A 25631-nucleotide genomic window follows, 5' to 3' on the forward strand; every position below is an offset into this window, starting at 1 on the left:
GTTGTTTCTCTTCGATAGCGAAGCTCGTTCTTCCTTGCTCTCGCCCCTACTCTTTCTGATGTTAGATCGAGCGGCCCTCTAAAAGCAGTTTAGAGTGATTGGTTAAAAAAAAAAAAAAAAAAAAAAACACAGCAAACGCTCGCAGCCACAAAAAGGATGAAATTCTTTCTGGACATCCTCCTGCTTCTCCCCTTACTGATCTTCTGCTCCCTAGAATCCTTCGTGAAGCTTTTTATTCCTAAGAGGAGAAAATCAGTCACCGGTGAAATCGTCCTGATTACAGGAGCTGGGCATGGAATTGGGAGACTGACTGCCTATGAATTTGCTAAACTTAAAAGCAAGCTGGTTCTCTGGGATATAAATAAGGTAACAGTGCTTACTATGTTTTACTTTCCGGAACCTTTAATCTGTGGACACGTCTGCATTTTCCTGGCAGCCACCCTTTACAGCATCTCCGTAAAGCAGGAAGGAAAAAAAAAATTAGTATTGCCATTTTGCAGATGGGAGGGCATGAATTAATATGTTGTATGATCACATGATAAACAGACCTAGAGGTTCTAAGAGTCCCAGTTACTGTCCATCACTAGTTTGACATTGTAAATTGATCCCCATTTTTGCCCTAACGATAATTTATAATTTTCTCCTGAACCTGATTTCATCGATCCCTCCATTCTAAAAATAAGGAAAAAGAAATCGTTTTAGCTAGCATATCAAAAGAGTAAGAAGCTTTTACCTATTAAGAGAAAGTCCTACTTGTTGTTAATGAGATAAGTGGTTTAAAAGATTATACCCAACAGAATACATGGCCATAGTTATTGCCAAGAATAATTTTTTTTTTTTTTTTTTTGAGTCGGAGTCTCGCTCTGTTGCCAGACTGGAATGCAGTGGCATGATCTCAGCTCACTGCAACCTCCGCCTCCCGGGTTCAAGCGATTCTTCTGCCTCAGCCTCTCGAGTAGCTGGGACTACAGGCTCACGCCACGACGCCCGGCTAATTTTTGTATTTATAGTAGAGACGAGGTGTCAGCATATTGGCCAGGCTGGTCTCCAACTCCTGACCTCATGATCCGCCCACCTTCGCCTCCCAAAGTGCTGGGATTACAGACGTGAGCCGCAGCCTCCAGCCGCCAAGAATAATTTTTAAAAGCATCTTTTCCGAGAGGCTGAGGTGGGAGGTTGCTAGAGCCTGAGAGGTGGAGGCTGCAGTGAGCTGTAAGCACCCCACTGCACTCCAGCCTGGGTGACTGAGTGGGACCCTGTCTCAGATTTTTTTTAAAAAGCATGTTTTGGCCGGGCGCAGTGACTCGTGCCTGCAATCCCAGCACTCTGGGAGGCCGAGCCGGGTGGATCACGAGGTCAAGAGATCGAGACCATCCTGGTCAAAATGGTGAAACCCCGTCTCTACTAAAAATATAAAAACTTAGCTGGGCATGGTGGCACCTGCCTGTAATCCCAGCTACCCAGGAGGCTGAGGCAGGAAAATTGCCTGAACCCAGGAGGGGGAGGTTGCAGTGAGCCAAGATCACGCCATTGCACTCCAGCCTGGGTAACAAGAGCAAAATTCCGTCTCCAAAAAAAAAAAAAAAAAAGCATTTTTTATCACCTTTGACCTGTAATACTGAAGGAGTTGCAGGGAAGCATCTTTTAGTAAAAACAATAAGAAAAAAAAAACCTTTTAATGTAATTTTTTTACCCAGGACAAGTGTAGGTGTGGGCTTAGGGAAGAGAAGAGGACCTAGACTCTAACCTTTTATTTGACCTTTGGTAGATAAACAAAGGGATTTCTAGAAGATACCTGATGGCCTCAAACATTATCCATTATGCACTAGTTGACATGCAATGCTGTAAACAACAATTCAAATGATAGGAAGTTAAATGAGAGTTAACCCAATGAGTGGCTGATTAAGACAGCAATCAACAAATGTTTATGATCTACTGCTTTAGACATTAGGGGCAGGTGACAAACAGAAAATAAGGTTCCATGACCTCAGTCTAGTAGGGAAAATAGACATTAAGTAATTATAAGTGCAGGCGGGGCGCAGTGGCTCACACCTGTAATCCCTGCACTTTGGGAGGCTGAGTCGGGCAGATCACCTGAGGTCAGGAGTTCAAGACAAACCTGGCCAACGTGGTGAAACCCCGTTTCTACTAAAAATCCAAAAATTAGCCAAGCATGGTTGTATGCGCCTGTAATCCCAGCTACTCGAGAGACTGAGGCAGGAGAATCACTTGAACCTGGGAGGCAGAGGTTGCAGTGAGCCGAGATCTCGCCATTGCACTCCAGCTTGGGAAACAAGAGCAAAACTCCATCTCAAAAATAAATAAATAAATAAAAGAAATAACATTTTTTAAAAAAGTAATTACAAATACAATGAATAAACAAACTAGGCCCAGACTAGGCCAGCGTGGTCACAGTCTGGCATGGAGATATAGTCAGAGCTCTCATTTTTTAATTGGGTAACTTGCTCAACTTTTGGATAAAATAACAATACCTACCTCAAAAGGCTGGGAATATGATATGAGATAATGCACACAAAGCATTTAGCACAGTGGCTGGTATAAGGTAAACACACTAGAGTGTTAGTTCTTATTCCTTGACAAAGTGTGGTTTTAGCTAAAATTCAAATATATGTAAGAGTTAGTTAGGTTAATAACTTCCAATATCCAGTGCTGGTTTATAAAAAACTTTCTCTGATCTTGAGTGACATGCATTTATCCAACAAATATTTATTGAGCCCCTATTATCTGTTAGGCACTGTTCTAATGGAGAACTGAGGATTTGGCTTGAGGAAGACATGAGCCTCATTAGCTAGGGGCAGTATGCCACACTGTATTGTAAAATGTATAATTGTTAGGTGCTGTTAAGTATAAAGAAAAAAATACAAGGCAGAGCAGATAAAAGACTGTATATTGTAGGGAGGGTAGGAGGGGATTGCTGATGTTATAGGTGGCCAGGAAGGCCTCACTGAGATGGAGATAATTGAGTCAAGATCAGAAGAAGCTGAGAACACAGTGAGTCCCACAGACTAAGGGAAGGGAGAGAAGTACAAGAAAGGTCTTGATCTACTCTGTGCAACACAATGGTAGATAGTAGCTTCTGGCCTCTTGCGGCTCTTGAGACTTCGAAAATGTACCCTGTCTGAATTGAGATGTGTTGTGGGTGGGAATACACACTGGATTTTGAAGACTTAGTATGAAGAAAAGAATGTAGAATTTTGTGTTAATTTTTATATAGATTACATGTTGAAATGATAATTAGATATATTAGGGTAAATAAAATATACTACTAGATTGTGTTTTTTTATGTGGCTACTATACTTTGACTTTTTGTTCTGGGGAATCAATTAAGGGTTTGAGGGTAATTCCTATTGAGGAGGATCCTCCGGCTACTGGGCTTAGATGAGACGTAAGGGGAGAAAAAAATGGAAGGAACAAGTAAAGTAAGAGAGTTCTGTGATAATCCAGGCACGAGATGACAGGATGGGGACTGTCGGACCAGGTTGGCAGCAGCAGAGATTGGGAGAAATGGTCAGAAAAATTGAGGAGAATGTAGTGAGCTTTTATTAGGTTAAATTAGCTTAATTTATATAATTCATCTTTTATTTTGAGATTATATCCTTCCTACTTTTTTGTGGGTAAAAAATATATTTGTTAATGAAATTACAATGATAACATATGAGAGTCACTTTCTTAGTTCTGAGAGCCCTTATTTGGCCAAAAGTTTGGCAATCCTAGTCTGGTATGCATACCCCACTCTATTTTTCTTGCCATTTTATAGATTGGAAATTATAGAAGTCTGAGAACCACTAAACCTGATTGGGGAAGGACAGGGTGTGGGTTTGGAGCAGTTCAGGTAGCAGAAACTGGAGATGTGAAGCTCTTGGGCTCGTAAATACCTGGAGAATGAGGAAGAAAGTGGTGTTAGATTGTTACTGGATCCAGCTGGAAGGGCAGGGAGGGGCCAAAGGGAAGGGCAGGGAGGGGCCAAAGGGAAGGGCAGGGAGGCACCAAAGAGAAGGCCCTTTCACCTAGAGTACATAGACAATCTCTTAGATTAATCCATGTCGTGAGGATAGCAATGTCCACATGTACCAAACTTTAATGTAGGGAGGAATTAACTAATGGTTGTGTCAGCTTTGTTGTTTCACTGATACTGATACCAGGAATTATTCATTCTGCTTTATGATCATCTATCACCTCTTGACTATTCTCATTCCCATGTCTGGTTAGAATGGTTTGTAGGCAGGCATGGTGGCATGCTTCTGTAGCCCTAGCTACTCAGAAGGCTGAAGCAGCAGGATTGCTTGAGCCCAGGTGTTCTAGAATGTGGTGCGCTCTGCATGTCCGTGTAAGTTCAGAATCAATATGGTAACATCCTGGCAGTGGGCGTGAAGGAGACCAAGCTCTCCAAGGAGGGGTGAACCAGCCCAGGTTGGAAATGGAGCAGGTCAGAGCTCCGGTGCTGTTAGTAGTGGGATCACACCTGTGGATGACTACTGCACTCAACCTGAGCGACAGCGAGACCCTTTCTCCTAAAAAAATGTTAAATTAGGAAAATATTAGTTTGGAAAGAAAAATTTACAGTAAGTGGTGAGCATATAATATATGCTCAAAGACTATTTATTGAATGAAAAAACTGAATGAATAACTGAAAAAATAATGGGAGGAATTTAAAAATTTTCAATTTTTAGTAATCAAAGGTCTTTGTTGTAACAGTAGACAAACATATTTGAAAAAATTTACCAAGGAAAATCTTGAAGAATTATGAGCAATTGTACTGTGATGCAAAACACTTTAAAGGAAGAATTCATTTTATTCCTGAAGATCTGCTTATTTTTTATTTCTTACCAGATATCTATCTGGATAAATACCTATCTATCCAGATAGATATCTGGTAAGAAATAAAAAATATTCTTACCAAATACTTTTCATAAAGGGCACTGTCTGGAATTTTTTCTGGAGGAATTTAGAACTTAAATTTGTTGCACTGGCCGGGTGCAGTGGCTCATGCCTGCAATCCCAGCACTTTGGGAGGCCAAGGTAGGTGGATCACTTCAGATCAGGAGTTCAAGACCAGCCTGGACAACATGGTGAAACTCTGTTTCTACTAAAAATACAAAAAATTGAGCGGGTATGGTGGCACATGCCTGTAATCTCAGCTACTAGGGAGGTGGAAGCAAGAGAATTGCTTGACCCCAGGAGGCAGAGGCTGCAGTGAGCTGAGATTGCACTACTGCACTCTAGCCTGGGTACCAGAGCGAGACTCCATCTCAGAAAAAATTTTTTTTCACAATTCAGAAAGTGTGGAAAGCAGACCAACCTAAATAAGGACCAAGGAAATAGGGCAAAAGTGAGACAGCGGATGTGAAAGAAGGATATCTTTGCCTCCACATACTCAGTCGCTTGGTGGTTACAGAAAGCCAACCAGTAATAAGCAAATCTCTGAAAACAGAATAAGTGGGAAATAAATTTTTATTATAAAATTTGTTCATGTAAGGAAATATATTTGTTCCAAAAAAAAGAAGACCCAATCAATACAATATTCTTTTTAAAAACTTTTTAAAATATGATAATATAGATGACAAAACACACCATTTTAACCATTTCTGAATGTAGAGTTCAGTGGCATTAAGTACATTTACTTTATTATGCAGTGATCTCTTCTATTCCTCTCCAGACATTTTTAATCTTCCCAAGCTGAAACTCTGTACCCGTCAAAACAATATATCTCAGGCCTGTAATCCGAGCACTTTGGGAGGCCGAGGCGGGCAGATCACGAGGTCGGGAATTCGAGATCAGCCTGACTAACATGGTGAAACCCTGTCTCTACTAAAAATGCAAAAATTAGATGGGCATGGTGGCGTGTGCCTTTAATCCCAGCTACTCCGGAGGCTGAGGCAGGAAAATCACGTGATCCTGGGAGGCAGAGGTTGTGGTGAGCTGAGATCGTGCTACTGTACTCCAGCCTGAATGACAGAGCAAGACTCCGTCTCAAAACAACAACAACAAAAACACCACAATGTATCTCTCATTTCTCCAGGAACTGGCAACAACGATTCTATTTTATGTCTCTCTGAATGTGATACTCTGGGTACTTCATATAAGTACACACCTATGGTATTTGTTTTTTTGTGTGTGTCTAGCTTATTTCATTTGGCATAATGTTCTCAAGGCTGTACATGTAGCATGTGTCAGAAATTTATTCTTTTTTAAGGCTGAATAATAGTCCTTTGTATGTATAGACAACATTAATAAAATATGCTTGTAAAAGGAAATACCAAAAGCTGCTGGTTACATGTAGGAGGGCAAAATAAAGTTTACCTGAGATGTTGATGTCCCTTGAGGAATAAGAGTTCCTTGTGAGGGTATACTCCAGTTTGTGAGGGAGATTTGTAAGAGAAAAAGAACTTGTTTCCCTTTATTGTGATAACAGGCTCACTAAACAAACTACTAATTCTTTCCACAGCTGTCCAGATTTGAACTTTCTGTATCAGTGGTTGTTGTTTACAAATTTGTACACTGATTCCCCATACTCTCTGTGGGTAAATGTGTGAGTCCTCCTGGGGTCTACCCATTTGTGCATTAGCTGAAAATTATTAGGTTGATGCACAAGTTATTGCAGTTTTCGTCATGAAAATAATGGCAAAAACAGCAATTACTTTTACACCAACCTAATACTTGGCCTGCAGAGTGCATAGACTAGATCATAATCTAAGATCTCTTTTGAGACATTCCCTTGAAAGTTAAAAAAAAAAAAAAAAGGTAAAAATTGGCCAAAAGCAAACAAGCAAAGATAACCAAAAAAACCCCAATGGTGTGATCCTGAACTTAAGTTGACTAAAAATCAGTGCCCCAAATTGAACTCATCACCCCTTTCCTCAAATCTGCCGTCTCCCTGTCATCTCTGCCTGACATGTGGCAGCGTGATCTTGCCAGTTACCAAAAGCAGAAAGCAAAGATGTCAGATGTGGCTCCTCCCCACCCTTCCTCATCTACTCACCAAGTCTTACCAATTTTACCTCCTAAACATGTATTTTAAAGGATATCCTTTACTCTACATTTTTTTCTACTAGTGCCACAATTCAAGTTTGTATTATCTATTACCCGAATCACTGTAACTCTCTCTAAAATTTTTTTAACTCCAGTGTTGACCCCTAAAATCCACCCACCCTACATCAGCCAGAATAATCAATATGACACATAAACCTGACTCTAATTTAATCAGTGGCTCTCCATTCACTTTTTGATAAAACTTAATATGACATGTGGGACCTTAATCTGAACTTCTTCTGGCATTGAACTTAATGATCCATCCAACAATACTGATCCTACTAATGGTTTCCACAAGACCAGTCTCCTCTCTGTCTTTGCCCACACCCTCCCTGACATGTCCTTTCACCCTGGGGAAAGCAGGTGAAAGGGCGTAGCAAGCCACTGCTAGAATTATATTGTGTGCCCCTCTGTGTTCCCATAACTCGCTGTATAGAACTCTGCTGTGACACTCATCACAATGTATTAGGTTGAAACTGACAATATTCAATCCTTTATTATCAAAACAATAACAGTATTATGTGGTCCTACTTAACTATGATATTTATGTTTCTTTCTACTACACAGAGCACTCCTTGGGGTCGGGACTCTACCTCATTCATATTTGTGTCAAGGTTCTTCTGAGCTCAGTGAATATGACCTTTACATTAAAATGCTGAAAGAATGAAAGGTTAATGAACTGTAGTTAACTCAGTATTTCGTTTGCAGCCAGTAAACTGACATTTTTAATGAATAGTTTTTAATGACATGGAAAAAAGTTTAATGTTATATTTTTAAAGCCTGATAGGTAATACACAGAGATACTGACATTCACAAAGTATTTAAAGTTCATAAATGTAAAACTAGTATTTTAAGATTTGTACCTTCTTTTGAGAAGCTTGCTTTAATTTCAGTTCCAAATAAAAGAAGCTAGTCAAAATACTAAAAGTAAAATATGCTTATATACCTGCCAAAAATATGTTGTTAAATTTTTGCCCAATTCAGATGGAAAATTATATTATACTTTTAAAAAATTATATTATAGCTGTCGATATAATATGCTCATATCGGTTACTACCTTGCCCTCTTTGTTGCTTTTTCTAGCATGGACTGGAGGAAACAGCTGCCAAATGCACGGGACTGGGTGCCAAGGTTCATACCTTTGTGGTAGACTGCAGCAACCGAGAAGATATTTACAACTCTGCAAAGAAGGTGAAATTTTGTGTTTAGTTAGAATCATACCATGTTAGAGTTAAGAGATGTTTTGGAGATGACCCAGTCTGTACATGACGTAGATGAAGTAACTGATAAATGTTGTTATTTGGCCAACGTAGAGCTAGCTCATAGCAAACCCAAAACTACAACTGAAAACTGAAGCTCATCAAATATTAGTATGTTCTGGAATTTTCCAGGGAGTTGTTAAAAATATATATATACTATGGGGCTCCACTCCCAGAGGTTTTCTTTCAGTAGGTTGAGGTCAGGGCCTCAAATGGACCCTATGCACCCTGCATCCCACACACCCTCCCCTCATCCATGATTATCATACAGGTAAGTATCCTGGATGACAACTGCAGAATCACTGACAGGGTCTTCTGAAGCCCATTCATAGAATTGGGTTAGAAAGTTACAATAAAGCTATTCTTTATCAGGTTTTTATTGTAGATAGAGCTATTTCTTTTCTTTTCTATTCCTTTTCTTTTTCTTTTTTCTGAGACAGGGGTCTCACTCTGTCACCCGGGTTGGAGTGCAGTGGCATGAGTTTGGTTCATTGCAACCTCCACCTCCCAGAATCAAGCAATCCTCCCACCTCAGCCTCCCAGGCAGCTGGGACCAGAGGTGTGTGCCACCATGCCCAGCTAATTTTTTCCATTTTGGTAGAAAATGGGGTTTCACCATGTTGCCCAGGCTGATCTCGCACTCCTAAGCTTAGGTGATCCACCCACCTCAGCCTCCAAAGTGTTGGGATTACAGGCGTGAGTCACGGTCCCAGCAGATTTTCTATAAAGCATTATTTGCCTCTTCTAGATACAATTGAGATGTGCTGTATATAATGAGGTTTCACTCTGAACGCATTCTCACTTGTACCTGTTAACTAAATACCTCAATGGTAGGAAGGTCATCATAATTACCTGGGCAGATTCTTTAAATTACATTCCTGGACTTGACCCCTGGGTATTCTGATTCAGTGCAGAATAAAGATTCTGATTCAGCCAGACTTGAAAACCTCTTTGTTTATGGAATTTTAGATTTGAGTTCATTTTTTCTTTTTTTTTCTATTTTTTGAGATGGAGTCTCACTCTGTCACCCAAGCCCGTAGTGCAATGGCAGGATCTCAGCTCACTGCAACCTCCACCTTCCGGATTCACAAGCAATTCTCCTGCCTCAGCCTCCCGAGTAGCTGGGATTACAAGCACGTGCCATTATGCCTGGCTAATTTTTGTGTTTTTGTAGAATTGGGGTTTCACCTTGTTTGCCAGGCTGGTCTCGAACTCCTGACCTTAGGTGATCAGCCCACTTGGGACTCCTGAAGTGTTGGGATTACAGTTATGAGCCACTATCCTCGGCCTGAGTTCATCTTTAACTTTTATTTTTAAATCTGTATCTTTTACTTCTAACTGATACCTTTGTATTATTGGTGAGGCTTGAGCTATGTTAAAAGAATAAGTAGACGGGTACGGTGGCTCACACCTGTAATCCCAGCACTTTGGGAGGTGAAGGCGGGTGGATCACGACCAAGAGATGGAGACCATCCTGGCCAACATAGTGAAACCCCGTCTCAACTAAAATACAAAAAATTAGCTGAGCGTGGTGGTACAAGCCTGTAGTCCCAGCTACTCAGGAGGCTGAGGCAGGAGAATTGCTTGAACCCAGGAGGCGGAGGTTGCAGTGAGCTGAGATCGCACCACTGCACTCCAGCCTGGCTCCTGGCAACAGAGTGAGGCTCTGTCTCAAAAAAAAAAAAAAAAAAAAAGAATAAGTAGAAATGGCCAGGCAAGGGGTGGAAAATAGCTTTCCTGGAAGGGAGTAAGTAACAGCAAGACCTACAGGCAAAGAAACTGCATTATCAATAACTATTTTACTTAAATTAACAATGATCATCCTTCATAGAAATGAGCATATTGAATAGTGTTTAAGACCATGAATTCTGGAGCTAGCCTCCCACGTTTAAAATCTGCTCTTCTAGTTAATACTAGCTATATAACCTTGGGCAAGTTCCTTAATCTTTCTATGTCTAAATTTACTCAACTATGAAATGGAGATCACAGTAGTACCTACCTCATAGGATTACAAATGAGGATTAAATGAATTATATGATGGAAACTACTTAGAACAGTACTTGCCCACAGTAGTCACTTTGTAATATTAGTTATTAGTACTGTAATGGAACTACCAATATTTTCTGTATAATTTTGTCATTAGTCATTGTTAGGGGGAATCTACTAGCCCCACTTCCTTAGTTACCTAAAAAAAACATTAGTTGACAGACTCATCTGGAAATAGGCTGTTGTGAAAAAGGTAATTTTATTATTTTAACCTATTTTATATATTTTAACTACAGTGCTTTTATTGAAATCATTCTAAGGTTATATACCTAAACAGAGTATATACAAGGCCATGTGATTATCAGATATTTTGAAGTACCTATTTTTTTTCTTTTTTTTTGAGACAGAGTTTCGCTCTTGTTACCCAGGCTGGAGTGCAATGGCATGATCTCGGCTCACCGCAACCTCCGCATCCTGGGATCAGGCAATTCTCCTGCCTCAGCCTCCCAAGTAGCTGGGATTACAGGCACGCGCCACCATGCCCAGCTAAGTTTTTGTATTTTTAGTAGAGATGGGGTTTCACCATGTTGACCAGGATGGTCTCGATCTCTTGACCTCGTGATCCACCCACCTCGGCCTCCCAAAGTGCTGGGATTACAGTGAAGTACCTATTTTGATGTAGCCATTTTAGTATCAGAACTTTTTTTTTTTTTAGATGGAATCTTGCTCTGTTGCCCAGGCTGGAGTACAGTGGCATGATCTTGGCTCACTGCAACCTCCACCTCCCAGGTTCAAGCAAGCCTCCCAGTTCAGCCTTCCAAGTAGCTGGAATTACAAGTGCTCACCATCACACCCACCTAATTTTTGTGTTTTCAATAGAGATGCAGTTTCACCATGTTGATCCGGCTGGTCTTGAACTCCTGGCCTCAACCTGCCTCGGCCTCCCAGAGTGCTGAGAATATAGTTGTAAGCCACCATGCCTGGCCTACAAATAGTCTGCACAGTCCGTGGATCCCTTCTATTGCTCTTAGCAGCTAGCCTTGTTCTTTTGTTTATATTTCCTCAACTGAAATCATTTCACCTATGATAGGTGCAGCAACCTTTGAAATCTGGCCATAAGGGTTTATATATAAGCCCTTCCACATTACCATTTTAATTTCTCAAATGTTCGTCCTTCTGAATCAATACCAAAATAGAATTTTCAAGAGAAAACACACAAACAATGCATGTATATTAGAAAAGCACACATATGTATTTTTATATTATTTACCTCATATTTATATTTCTATATTTTGTTTTTGTTTTTTTGGGGTTTTTTTTGTTGTTTTTTTTTTTTTAGATGGCCTCACTCTGTCACCCAGGCTGAAGTGCAGTGACATGACTTCGGCTCACTGCAGGAGTTTGAGGCTAGTCTCACACTCCTGACCTCAAATGATCTGCCTGACTTGGCCTCCCAAAGAGCTGGAATTAGAGGCATGAGCCTCTAACCACGCTCAGCTTATATTTTTAAATTAAGTACCTTCATAGACACCTGAGCAGGTCAAGAAGAGAACCTTAAAGCATGTTACTTGGACTGGGGGTGGTGGCTCATGCTTGTAATCCCAGCACTTTGGGAGGCCGAGGCAGGCAGATCACAAGGTCAGGAGATCGAGACCATCCTGGCTAACACGGTGAAACCCCATCTCTACTAAAAATACAAAAAATTAGCCAGGTGTGGTGGCACACGCCTGTAATCCCAGCTACTTGGGAGGCTGATGCAGGAGAATTGCTTGAACCCAGGAGATGGAAGTTACAGTGAGCCTAGATTGCTCCACTGCACTCCAGCCTGGGTGACAGAGCAAGACTCAGTCTCAAAACAACAACAAACAAACACACAAAAAATGTTACTTTTAGACAAGTATAAATGGTTTTGAAATAATAATGATAGTAATAGCAGTTTGCTCTGTGTACCAGATACTGTGTTAGCTCCCTTGCAGGCATTATTTCATTTGTTTCCACAACAGCTCACAAGGAACTTGTATTATTATCTCTATTTTGCACAGGAAGAATCGAAGTTTTAAGAGGTTAAGTAACTTGGTCAAGGTTCAACAGATAATGAGTGGCAGAGCCAAAACTCCACTCAAGATCCAAGGAAATGACTCTTCACCCTTAAGCTTACGGCCACCTAATGGAGAGCGATTGAACAATAGACCAGAGAGACCACAAAAACAATAGAAATAGAAAATGTGGCCAGCTTAATAATGTAATCAATTTCCGATAATTCTCCATAGTAGTCTCTGATTTTGCCACATCAATTTAACTTTTTTTGCTTACCTTTTGAAGTAATGTTTTAAAAAATGCTACTCAGACAAATGCCTCTTAAGCTGGAGTCAACAGAACAAAGTCAAGAGACTAAATTGCAAAAGAAAATTTCCACTTGATACACTTGCAGACATAAGTGCCTAAAATCAAAAGGATTTTTTTCCCCTGTTGACACATGGATTACAAAAATCACTTTTTTCCATATCTAGCAGAAAAACACATACTCCTGAAGTGGGAGAATCACTTGAACCCGGGAGATGGAGGTTGCAGTGAGCCAAGATTTTGCCACTGCACTGCAGCCTAGGTAACAGAGCAAGAATCTGTCTCAAAAAAAATAGCCATTGTGTATAAACTTACCCTCACACCTCGTAATGAATATGTTTTTCTCATTTTGTTTTTTGAAGGTGAAAGCAGAAGTTGGAGATGTTAGTATTTTAGTAAACAATGCTGGTGTAGTCTACACATCAGATTTGTTTGCTACACAAGATCCTCAGATTGAAAAGACTTTTGAAGTTAATGTACTTGCACATTTCTGGGTGAGTATGATTGCTTTTACAAAAATATTCCTTTTGAAAATCCCAAAGATTAAAGTGGGGCTTTCAGCAGACACAAGTAAGTATTAAATCAATGCTAAAGTTTTCTTCAGGCACCAGGGATAACATTATACAAAGAGATCACTTTTCATGCTATGACCAAATTCTGTCATTCTTCCTCACTGACAATATTAATAACAACAATAATAAATTAATAATAAATGTCAGGTTTTGTATATGTTTTCATTCTAAGCTAGGTTCTCACAACTCTATGTGATCCTTTTTAGAGGCAAAGAAAGGAGTTGAGCACTATCTAAGTCATCATCTGTGATTTTATAAAGATGAATCTAGTTTGCTTTCAGATTCTCTTTTTTGTTTCAGACAGGGTCTCTGTTGCCCAGGCTGGAGTGCAGTGGTGTGATCTTGTCTCACCGCAGCCTCAACTTCCCAAGCTCAAGAGATTCTCCCACTCTAGCCCCCTACAAGTAGCTGGGGCTATAGATGCCACCATGCCCAGCGTATTTGTAGTAGAGGTAGGGTTTCACCACGTTGCCTGGGCTAGTCTTGACTCCGGCTCAAGTGATTCGCCTGCCTCAGCCTCCCAAAGTGCTGGGATTACAGACATGAGCCACTGCCCTGGCTTTCAGATTTGTACGAGACTCAGGCCTCATGTTATTTCCTGGCCCTAAAATTGCAAACCTATTGTAAACCTCACCTTTGAAGGTCTTAAATTATATATATGTACATATGCTATGTGTATTTCTGGAGTCTCCGAATATTACCCAAAGAACCAGTTCTTAAAAAGGTACCTCAAAGTTTTCTTGGATGTGAATTTGGAATGACCAATCTCAAAAGTATGTTGGGGTTGATAAAAATGCAGTATTATTTTATGTTAATATTCCCAAGTTATTGACATATATCTTATGTTTTTATGTTTGTTCAAATATAGGTTACTGTCTCTTTTTCTTGTTGTTTGCATACAGGGTCTCTCTGTGTTGCCCAGGCTGGAGTGCAGGGATGTGATTTTGGCTCACTGCAGCCTCAGCTTTCTGGGCTCGAGTGATCTTCCCACCTCCGCCCCCTAGTAGCTGGGACTACAGGAGTACACCACCATGCCCAGCAAGTTTTTGTATTTTTGTGGAGATGAGTTTTTTCCATGTTGCTCAGGCTGATCTCAAATTCTTGGGCTCAAGTGATCCTCCTGCCTCAGTCTCCCAAAGTTCTGGGATTACAGGTGTGAGCCATTGCACCTAGCTGAGTATTATCTTAATTGTTTTTTCATCCCCAGCACATAGTAGGTACACAATAAATACTTATTGCATGAATTATTTCATGACCAATAGAAAACTGCTATTCATATCTGTATTTTATAATATAACCAAACTTTTTAAAAAAACAATTTCACATTACATGTAAATTCTTTTGATAACTCTAGATTATTATTCCTATTCAATATATAAGATAATTGAAGACATCAATAACAAGAGGTGGAGGGCTGGAGAACATAAAATGTAGCAATTATTTTTTTGATACAGAGTCTCTCTGTCACCCAGGCTGGAGTGCAGTGGCATAATCTCAGCTCATTGCAACCACCGCCTTCCAGGTTCAAGCAATTCTTATGCCTCAGCTTCCCAAGTAGCTGGGATTACAGGTGCATTCCACTATGCCCAGCTAATTTTTGTATTTTTAGTAGAGACGGGGTTTCACCATGTTGGCCAGGCTGGTCTCAAACTCCTGACCTCAAGTGATCCGCCTGACTTGGCCTCCCAAAGTGCTGGGATTACAGGCGTGAGCCACCAAGCCTGGCTGAATTTAGCAATTTAAATGAGATGGATTCTGAAAGCTTTCAGTAGCCATTGTTTTGCTTAGGTTTTCTAAGGTGGGCATCATATCCAGTCACCTTATTGTTGCTGCATTTGTGAGTTAGTTTATATTTTTTTTCATTTATGCCAGGATCAAGGTTAAAAAATATATACTTTTGTTTAAAAATATTCCCAATGAGTCCGTGGGTCTGAAATATAGTATTTTTTTCTCTTTTAATAAAAACTATTTCTAGACTACCAAGGCGTTTCTTCCAGCCATGATGACGAATAACCATGGCCATATTGTCACTGTGGCTTCAGCAGCTGGACACACTGTGGTCCCCTTCTTACTGGCTTACTGGTATGTGAACATGTGTTTCCTTCACTGGTTCTTATGCTTACCTTTTGCGTGAGATTTCTTACCCTGTCTAATGAGAACCCTCTTTATAATCATACTAGACTTGAAGTTGTCCAGTATATTATTAGAAGTTGTCAAAAAAATAGGCAGAAAGAGTTGCACAAAGTCTCTTGTCTAACAGCATTATCAACCATCAATCCCTTTCCAGAGGACCCTGCTAGAGGTGGCAGCTGGAAATTCATTCAGTTATAAGCCAACCACATATAAAGCATTTTTCATCTCTTTAAACTGCAATAAATTACAAAACAAGAATAATAGTGTTAATTATTAACAATTATGATAAAATGAATATTAATAATTTTTATATGAATTAAAATGGATAAATTTTTGCAGAAACAAAATACTAGACGTAGGTGGATGATTTGTTTTTATACAACTTGTATTTGCAAGGGTATATACCAAACTGTTTTATTCTAATCACACCTAAAAAGTGTTTATTCTTAGGTAAAGGCAACACAAGTAATTAAGCGATTTTTATTTTGTTCCTTTTGTTTATCTATATTTTATTTTTTTTCTTCCTTTCTTTCCTTCTCCTTCTTTTTTTCTGAACATATATTTCCATATATTAATTTTCTAAAAGTGGAATTTTAAACATTAAAAGAATCCAAGCAATGGAATTCCTTTTTAAAAAAATTTTAATGGTTATCCATTTTAAAAAGCACACCCTTGTAATAATGGAAAATCTTGAAATAGCAGTTCACAGTGACCCTATACTCCACCAGGCATATCAGTGAGGCCACTATTATCTGGGATGATTCTACTGGTTACACACACCTTACCAGTTCTTGGCTATAGTCTATGTTTTACTGAATATTTATTGTATGTTTAAGCAAATAATAACTTTTAAAATGTTGAATGATGATTGTGTAAGTATTTATGCATAAATAATGTAATGCTCAAATTTGTTTTCTCCTTTGGAATTAAATATCTAAATTCTATAAACATGGATATAGTTATATATGTAGCTATAGATATGTGTATAAATATGTAGACACAGGCATAGGTGGGTAATTTGTTTCTATACAGCTTGCATTTGCAAGGATATATACCAAAGTGTTTTATTCTAATCACACCTAAAAAGTGGTTATTCTTAGGAAATGGCAAGACAAGTAATTAAGTGATTTTTATATTGTTCTTTTTGCTCATCTATATTTTTTCCTTTCTTCCTTCCTTTCTTTCCTTCTTTCTCTTTTTTTATGAACATATATTTTCATATATTCATTTTCTAATAGTTTTAAATAAATACAGACTTTGGGTCATGCCTGTAATGTCAGCATTTTGGGAGGCTAAGAAAGGTAGATAACCTGAGGTCAGGAGTTTGAGACCAGTCTGGCCAACATGGTGAAACCCAGTCTCCACCAAAAAATACAAAAATTAGCTGAGCCTGTTGCCGCATGCCTGTAGTCCCAGCTACTTGGAGGCTGAGGCAGGAGAATTGCTTAAACCTGGGAGGCAGAGGTTGCAGTGAGCTGAGCTCGCACCACTGCACTCCAGCCTGGGTGATAGAGTGAGACTCTGTCTCAAAGATAAATAAATAAATAAATATAGACTTGGACTGAATTTTCAAAAAGAAAAAAAGGTGAAATAACTGATGAAGCAGTCATAGAACAGAACTATGATATCAAGATTGTATATTGCCTCTTTCAGAGCCAGTTTAAGTTAGGTGATTACCCCAGCCATCAAAGGCTAATAAAATATGGCATTTATTTCACTTCCCTGATGAAAGACGGTTACAGATGCTGCCCCCTCCCGCGATCCCTGCCCCTCCCCCAGTGCTACACAACATCCTCCCACCCCACCCCCAGCGTCTTATCTTAGTAACCAGGCACTGAGATAGGCAAGGAGGATCCGAGAACCCAGCAGGGCAGGAAGCCCTGTCATGCTGCTTCTTCCATTTGCATAGTAAATACTATCTCTCTTTGGGTTCCTCTTTGATTCTGTTCAACTGAGTGTTTCGCATTGAAAATCAAGAGAAAAATGTGCTTTTTGTGAGAAATTTATCTTCATGATTAGTGATGATGTTTTCGGCAGAAATAAAGCATTCATAAGGTACTGTCAAAGCAGGGATGGCACACACAACTGTGCAGATTGTGCACTACACTATTCTGTCATGTTGTATTCACAGTCAGGTCCTGTTAGACTTGAAGGATTTTTCCAGCAGATGGAAGTCAAATTGCTTGAGAAGAGAAGTGGCTTTTAAGAAATCACACCAGGGTGTCATTCAGGCTAACATGCAGGGTTGCAGCCACATAAGGGGCTTGTACACTTCCAGCTTTGTACAGAGCTGTGCTTTGCTAGCCCTTGGAGAACTCCTCTTCAGAATCCTCAGCTGTCACTGGCCTGAGCTACTGCAATCTGTGATCCTTACTGACCACAGTTATCTTCAACTCAGCCAGCTCTGGTTTTTCTCAGCATCTAATCAATTATAGGACTTTCACAGAGATGCGCTCTAAAGACTACTGCCAGCAGAAAGCAGTGTTTATCAGATATTATTAATAATTAGGCAATTAAACTGAGACATTGCTTACATTGCTTTTTAAACATAAACCTTTTTTATTGACACGTGGTACACATTTACAAGAATGAAGAAATCATAAGTGTGCAGCTCAATGAGTTACTACAAAGTGGATACATCCATTTAACTGCCATGCAGGTCAAAAAAATAGAACATTACAGAACCCCAGAGCCCTCTCTTGGAATCCTTCCCAATCACCAATTCCTCCTTCCTTCCCAAAGGTAACCACTATATTGACTTATGACACCTTAGATTTTGCCTATTTTTAATCTTTATGTCCATGGAATCACACTGTGTTTGTGAGATTTATCCATGTTGTGGTTGGTAGCTATAGTGTGATCATTTTCATGGCTGTATACTGTTGCTTCAAATGACCAGGCAACAATTTATTTGTCCATCCTATTATTTATGAACATTTGCTTGCTTCCAGGAAAAATATTATTTATGAATGACGTAATGTCATTTATAATGGCATTACGAATCTTGACTCAATCACTCACCGGCTGTGTGACCTTAAGCAAGTTACTCTACTCTGTGCTTCATTTCCCTCATCCATAAAATAGGTTAATAATAATATGTAAATTATTAGAATGACATAAGGTTTAAATCATACAATGTATTGCCCTTAGTGTAAAATCTGAAATCCTGCAAGTGTTCAATAACAGGAGTTGCCTGTTGGTATTACATTTCAATTCCACTTCCTGATATTCACATAAACAGGGAGGACCCACCTCTAGTTTTAGCTTCCAGAATGCTTTGCCCCAGTGGAATTCATCACATATGCTCTGACACCTAATTGTTGGAATGAAATGAGAGGAAAAATAAGATTATTCTTTTCCCTGTAATTCAGCCCTCACCTGTCATTGTCCTGAGTTACTACAGCCACATTAAAGAATATATTCTTGCTCTAGTCACCTATCTTAGGAAAAAATACTTAAATTTCTTTTTAAGAGTTTCTAGTTTAACAGTTTTAATGTTTAATATGAAGAATGCAAGATAAAAGAACTGGATTTTTGGTGGGAAAGGGTGGACCTTTTGATTCTATTCTAAAATGTTTTTTGCTGCTTGCTAAATAATTTGTTCACAAGTATTTTGATTTTTAAAAGAAAATAATTAGCTGACTAATATATTATATCAACCCACATAGCCAATTTATAAGCATGAAAGTTACCAGTATTGGAATGCTCAGCAAAACTGAGTCCTGATCATGAGCTTGTAATAAAGTTTTATTTAAAAAATGATTTGGGGCCAGGCGTGGTGGCTCACATCTGTAATCCCCCAGGCTTTGTGAGGCCAAGGCAGGAGGATTGCTTGAGCTCAGGAGTTCAAGACTAGGCTGGGTGACATAGCAAGACCTTGTCTCTACAAAAATTATTTTAAATTAGCTAAGTGTGGTGGTGTGTGCTTATAGTCCCAGCTACGCAGAAGGCTGAGATGGGATAATAGCTTGAGCCCAGAAATTTCAAGGCAGCAGTGAGCCACGGTTTTGCCACTGTACTCCAGCCTGGGCAACAAAGTAAGACCTCAACACAAAATGAAAAAAAAAAAGAAGAAGAATTTGGAATAAGCAATACTAATTCAGACTATTTTTTTTTTCAGCCCTCCAAGTTGTCTGAATAATTTAGACTATTTCTAATAAGAAGGAATTTGATGTAATGTTACAAAGTGCAGGGGGCAAAAATGTACTCACTTTTAGCTTTAATATATATATATACATTTCTCTCTATATATAGGTTCACCCTAAAGTTCAAAAATATGTTATTCCTTTTACACACTCAAGATCATTAACTCTGAGTTTCAATATATTCTTACATTTTTGGTTACTTAAGTAAAATCAGAAAATACAGTTTAGTAAAGGAAAAAACAAAATTTATGGATAATCTCACCATGCAGAAGTGTTACCAGAAAGGTATCCTGATCCAGACTCCAAGAGAGGGTTCTTGGATCTCACACAAGAAATTCAGGAGGATTCCACAGTGCTAAGTGAATGCAAGTTTATTAAGAAAGTAAAGGAATAAAAGAATGGCTGTTCACTCCATAGAGGGAGCAGCCCCGAGGGCTGTTGTTGCTCATTTTTATGGTTATTTCTTGATGATATGCTAAACAATGGGTGGGTTATTCATGCCTCCCCTTTTTAGAGCATATAGGGTAACTTCCTGATGTTACCAGGGCATTTGTAAACTGTCATGGCACTGGTGGGAGTGTAGCAGTGAGGATGACCAGAGGTCACTCTTGTGGCCATTTTGGTTTTGGTGGGTTTTGGCTGGCTACTTTACTGCAAACTGTTTTATCAGCAAGGTCTTTATGACCTGTATCATGTGCTGACCTCCTATCTCATCCTGTAAGTTAGAATGCCTTAACCATCTGGGAATGCAGACCAGTAGATTTCAGCCTCATTTTACCCAGCTCCTATTCAAGATGGAGTTGTTCTGCTTCACACACCTCTGATATTTCCCCCATCCCTTTTATTTTATTTTAATTGCATTTTAGGTTTTGGGGTACATGTGCAGAACATGCAAGATAGTTGCATAGGTACACACATGGCAGTGTGATTTGCTGCCTTCCTCACCTTCACCCACATCTGGCATTTCTCCCCATACTATCCCTCACCAACTCCCCCACCCCGCTGTCCCTCCCCTGTTCTCCCAATAGACCCCAGTGTGTAGTGCTCCCCTCCCTGTGTCCTTGTGTTCTCATTTTTCCTCACCCGCCTATGAGTGAGAACGTGTGGTATTTCATTTTCTGTTCTTGTGTCAGTTTGCTGAGAATGATGTTCACCAGATTCATCCATGTCCCTACAAAGGACACGAAATCATCGTTTTTGATTGCTGCATAATATTCCATGGTGTATATGTGCCACATTTTCCCAGTCCAGTCTATCATCGATCGGCATTTGTGTTGGTTCCAGGTCTTTGCTATTGTAAACAGTGCTGCAACGAACATTCGTGTGCATTTGTGTCCTTATAGTACAACGATTTATACTCCTTTGGATATATACCAAGTAATGGGATTGCTGGATCATATGGAATTTCTATTTCTAAGTCCTTGAAGAATCGCCACACTATCTTCCACAATGGTTGATCTAATTTACACTCCTACCAGCAGTGTAAAAGTGTTACTATTTCTCCACATCCTCTCCAGCATCTGTTGTCTCCAGATTTTTTAATGATCGCCATCTAACTGGCATGAGATGGTATCTCGATATAGTTTTGATTTGCATTTCTCTAATGGCCAGTGATGATGAGCATTTTTTCATGTTTGTTGGCCTCATGTATGTCTTCTTTTGAAAAGTGTCTGTTCATATCCTTTGCCCATTTTTGAATGGGCTTGTTTGTTTTTTTCCTGTAAATCTATTTGAGTTCTTTGTAAATTCTGGATATCAGCCCTTTGTCTGATGGGTACACTGCAAAAATTTTTTCCCATTCTGTTGGTTGCCGATTCACTCTAATGACTGTTTCTTTTGCCATGCAGAAGCTGTGGAGTTTGATTAGGTCCCATTTGTCTATTTTGGCTTTTGTTGCCAATGCTTTTGGTGTTTTGGTCATGAAGTCCTTGCCTACTCCTATGTCCTGATTGGTTTTACCTAGATTTTCTTCTAGGATTTTTAGGGTGCCAGGTCTTATGTTTAAATCTTTAATCCATCTGGAGTTAATTTTAGTGTAAGGTGTCAGGAAGGGGTCCAGTTTCTGCTTTCTGTACATGGCTAGCCAGTTTTTCCAACACTATTTATTAAACAGGGAATCCTTTCCCCATTGCTTGTTTTTGTCAGGTTTATCCAAGATTGTATGGTTGTAGATATGTTGTGTTGCCTCCGATGCCTCTGTTCTGTTCTATTGGTCTATATCTCTGTTTTGGTACCAGTACCATGCTGTTTTGATTACTATAGCCTTGTAGTATAGTTTGAAGTCCGGTAGTGTGATGCCTCCTGCTGTGTTCTTTTTGCTTAGAATTGACTTGGCTATGTGGGCTCTCTTTTGGTTCCATATGAAGTTTAAGGTGGTTTTTTCCAGTTCTGTGAAGAAGGTCATTGGTAGCTTGATGGGGATATCGTTGAATCTGTGAATTACTTTGGGCAGTATGGGCATTTTCACAATATTGATTCTTCCTAACTACAAACATGGAATATTTCTCCATCTGTTTATGTCCTCTCTTATTTCGTTGAGCAGTGGTTTGTAGTTTTCCTTGAAGAGGTCCCTTACGTTCCTTGTGAGTTGTATTCCTAGGTATTTTATTCTTTTTGTAGCAATTGTGAATGGCAGTTCGTTCTTGATTTGGCTCTCTTTAAGTCTGTTATTGGTGTAGACGAATGCTTGTGATTTTTGCACATTGATTTTATATCCTGAGACTTTGCTGAAGTTGCTTATCAGTTTCAGGAGTTTTGGGGCTGAGACGATGGGGTCTTCTAGATATACTATCATGTCGTCTGCAAATAGAGACAGTTTGGCTTCCACCTTTCCTATTTGAATACCCTTTATTTCTTTTTATTGCCTGATTGCTCTGGCTAGAACTTCCAGTACTATATTGACTAGGAGTGGTGAAAGAGGGCATCCTTGTCTAGTGCCAGATTTCAAAGGGAATGCTTCCAGTTTTTGCCCATTCAGTATGATATTGGCTGTTGGTTTGTCTTAAACAGCTCTTATTATTTTGAGATACGTTCCATCAATACCGAGTTTATTGAGGGTTTTTAGCATAAAGGTCTGTTGAATTTTGTCAAATGCCTTCTCTACATCAATTGAGATAATAATGTGGTTTTTGTGTTTGGTTCTGTTTATGTGGTGAATTACATTTATAGACTTTCGTATGTTGAACCAGCCTTGCATCCCTGGGATGAATCCTACTTGATCATGGTGGATAAGCTTTTTGACGTGCTGTTGCAATCAGCTTGCCAGTATTTTATTGAAGATTTTTGCATCTATGTTCATCATGTATATTGGCCTGAAGTTGTGTTTTCTTGTTGAGTTTCTGCTGGGTTTTGGTATCAGGATGATGTTGGTCTCATAAAATGATTTGGGAAGGATTCCCTCTTTTTGGATTATTTGGAATAGTTTCAGAAGGAATGGTAACAGTTTCTTTTTGTATGTCTGGTAGAATTCGGCTGTGAACCCATCTGGACCTGGGCTCTTTTTGTGTGGTAGGCTCTTAATTGCTGCCTCAACTTCAGATCTTGTTATTGGTCTATTCATAGTTTCGACTTCTTCCTGGGTTAGGCTTGGGAGGAGGCAAGTGGTGATTTCCCCTTTATCGTGTTTTATTGCATCTATTTGGTTATTCTTTCTTTTCTTTTTTATTAATCTGGCTAGTGGTCTGTCTATTTTGTTGATCTTTTCAAAAAACCAACTCTTGGATTTATTGATTGTTTGAAGGGTTTCTCGTGTCTCTCTCCCCTTCAGTTCTGCTCTGATCTTAGTTATTTCTTGTCTTCTGCTAGGTTTTGAGTTTTTTTTTTTTTTATCTTGTTGCTCTAGCTCTTTCAATTTTGATGATAGGGTGTCAATTCTGGATCTCTCCACTCTTTTCATATGGGCACTTATTGCTATGTATTTTCCTATAGAGACTGCTTTAAATGTGTCCCAGAGAGTCTGGTATGTTGTGTCTTTGTTCTCGTTGGTTTCAAAGAACTTCTTTATTTCTGCCTTCATTTCATTATTTAACCAGTCAACATTCAAGAGCCAGTTGTTCCGTTTCCATGAAGCTGTGCAGTTCTGAGTTAGTTTCTGAATTCTGAGGTCTAACTTGATTGCACTGTGGTCTGAGAGACTGTTTGTTATGATTTCAGTTGTTTTGCATTTGCTGAGGAGTGATTTACTTCCAATTATGTGGTCAATCTAAGAGTAGGTGTGATGTGGTGCTGAGAAGAATGTATATTCTGTGGATTTGGGGTGGAGAGTTCTGTAAATGTCTATCAGGTTTGCTTGTTCCAGGTCTGAGTTCAAGTCCTGGATATCCTTGTTAATTTTCTGTCTGGTTGATCTGTCTAATATTGACAGTGGAGTGTTAAAGTCTCCCACTATTATTGTGTGGGAGTCTAAGTCTCTTTGTAGATTGTTAAGAACTTGCCTTATGTATCGGGGTGCTCCTGTATTGGGTCCATATATATTTAGGATCGTTAGCTCTTCTTGTTGTATCGATCCTTTTACCATCATGTAATGTCCTTCTTTGTCTCTTTTGATCTTTGTTGCTTTAAAGTCTATTTTATCAGAGACGAGAATTGCAACTCCTGCTTTTTTTTGCTCTCCATTTGCTTGGTAAATCTTCCTCCATCCCTTTATTTTGAGCTTTTGTGTATCCTTGCATGTGAGATGTGTTTCCTGGATACAGCACACTGATGGGTTTTGGCTTTTTATCCAGTCTGCCAGTTCCCATCTTTGTGGATTTATCCACCTGTCGTCTGTGTAGTTGCTGATTTTCAGATTGGATCTCTGAGTGGACGTCCAGATTGTTGACGATGAAGTTATTTCTGTTGCTTAGTTTTCCTTCTAACAGTCTGGCCCCTCTGCTTTAGGACTGCTGAGGTCCACTCCAGGCCCTGCTTGCCTGGGGGTCACCTGCAGCAGCTGCAGAACAGTAAGGGTTGCTACCAGTTTCTTCCTCTGCTATCTTTGTCCCAGAGTGATGCCCACCAAATGTCAGTCTGATCAGTCCTTTATGAGGTGACTCTTTGGATATACAGGGATCAGGGAGCTGCTTGAGGAGACCATCTGTTCTTTATAGGAGCTCAAGTGCTGAGCTGTGAGCTCCATTGTTCATTCAGAGCTGCTAGGTGGGTACATTTAAGTCTGCTGCAGCAGAACTCGTAAACCCCCTTTTTTTCCCCAAGTGCTCTGTCCCAGGGAGTCAGGGCTTTATTTATCGGTATCCATTGTGTTGCTGCCTTTTTTTTTGTTTTTTTCTTTTCAGGGCTGTCCTGCCCAGCAAGAAGGCAGCATAGTCACTGCCTGCAGATGCTTTGCTTAGCTGCTGTGGGTTACCCTGCAGTCCTGTTTATATGGGTGTGGTTAGAACTGCCTCGGCAATGTTGGCTCGCCTCTGTAATGGCTGACTCTCTTTGTTATGGTGGGTTGCCTTGGCAATGGCAGGCTGCGTCAGCAATGGCAGACTACCTCCGTAGGGGTGGAGTGCCTTGGTAATGGTGGACGCTCCTCCCCCACAGAGCTGGGTCATCCCGATTTTAGCGGTGCTTGCTGTGAAACTCTCAACCCCAAGCATTTCCAATTGCTGTTTGTTTTTGTTGGCATGGGACCTGCCGAGCCTGATCACCTGGCTCCCTGCCTCAGAGCCCCTTTTTTTTTTTTTAAGTTGAATGGTTGACTCTCTCCCAGGTGTTCCAGTCACCTGCTGAAAGGGCGCTGGGATCTGTGTGATTTCCCATGCGACAATGTGCTGGCTGAAACAATGTGGCTGCCTGGGAATCTCCTGGCCTGGCTTTATGTTTTATGTTTCAGTACCATTTAAACAGATGAATGGGCTAATCTGCCTTCCCAGCTCTCCAATTGCCAGTTTAACAGGGCAACCAGACCAGTGTATTTTGTACAGAGAGCCGCTGTGCTGTGGCGCCAGCTGAAACAGCCGCACTGGCGACCCATGTGGCTCCTCCACCTGGGAATCTCCTGGTCTGTGGGCAATAAAGATCCAATGGAAATGTGGCATCCACTCACCCTCTGCGCTTTCACTGGTAGCTGCAGTCCTGAGCTGCTCCTACAGTGCCATCTTCCCCCGAACCTTCCCCCATCCCTTTTATAAGAGACCCCTTAATCCTAAGGGTTGCAG

At 40.0% G+C, this 25631-nt stretch overlaps 1 protein-coding gene across 1 annotated transcript in view; it reads left to right on the top strand.

The window, feature by feature from the left end:
- The window catches only part of HSD17B11 (hydroxysteroid 17-beta dehydrogenase 11), a 52167-nt gene continuing 26536 nt past the window's right edge, over positions 1-25631 (top strand). Inside the window, exons 1-4 of the mRNA XM_002745619.8 lie at positions 1-366; positions 8134-8241; positions 13001-13132; positions 15186-15292. Coding sequence (XP_002745665.2) covers positions 157-366; positions 8134-8241; positions 13001-13132; positions 15186-15292 — 557 coding nt within the window. The 5' untranslated portion in view covers positions 1-156. The remainder of the gene's footprint in view (positions 367-8133; positions 8242-13000; positions 13133-15185; positions 15293-25631) is intronic.

This window comes from Callithrix jacchus, chromosome 3, assembly GCF_049354715.1.
Source record: "Callithrix jacchus isolate 240 chromosome 3, calJac240_pri, whole genome shotgun sequence".
NCBI lineage: Eukaryota > Metazoa > Chordata > Mammalia > Primates > Cebidae > Callithrix > Callithrix jacchus.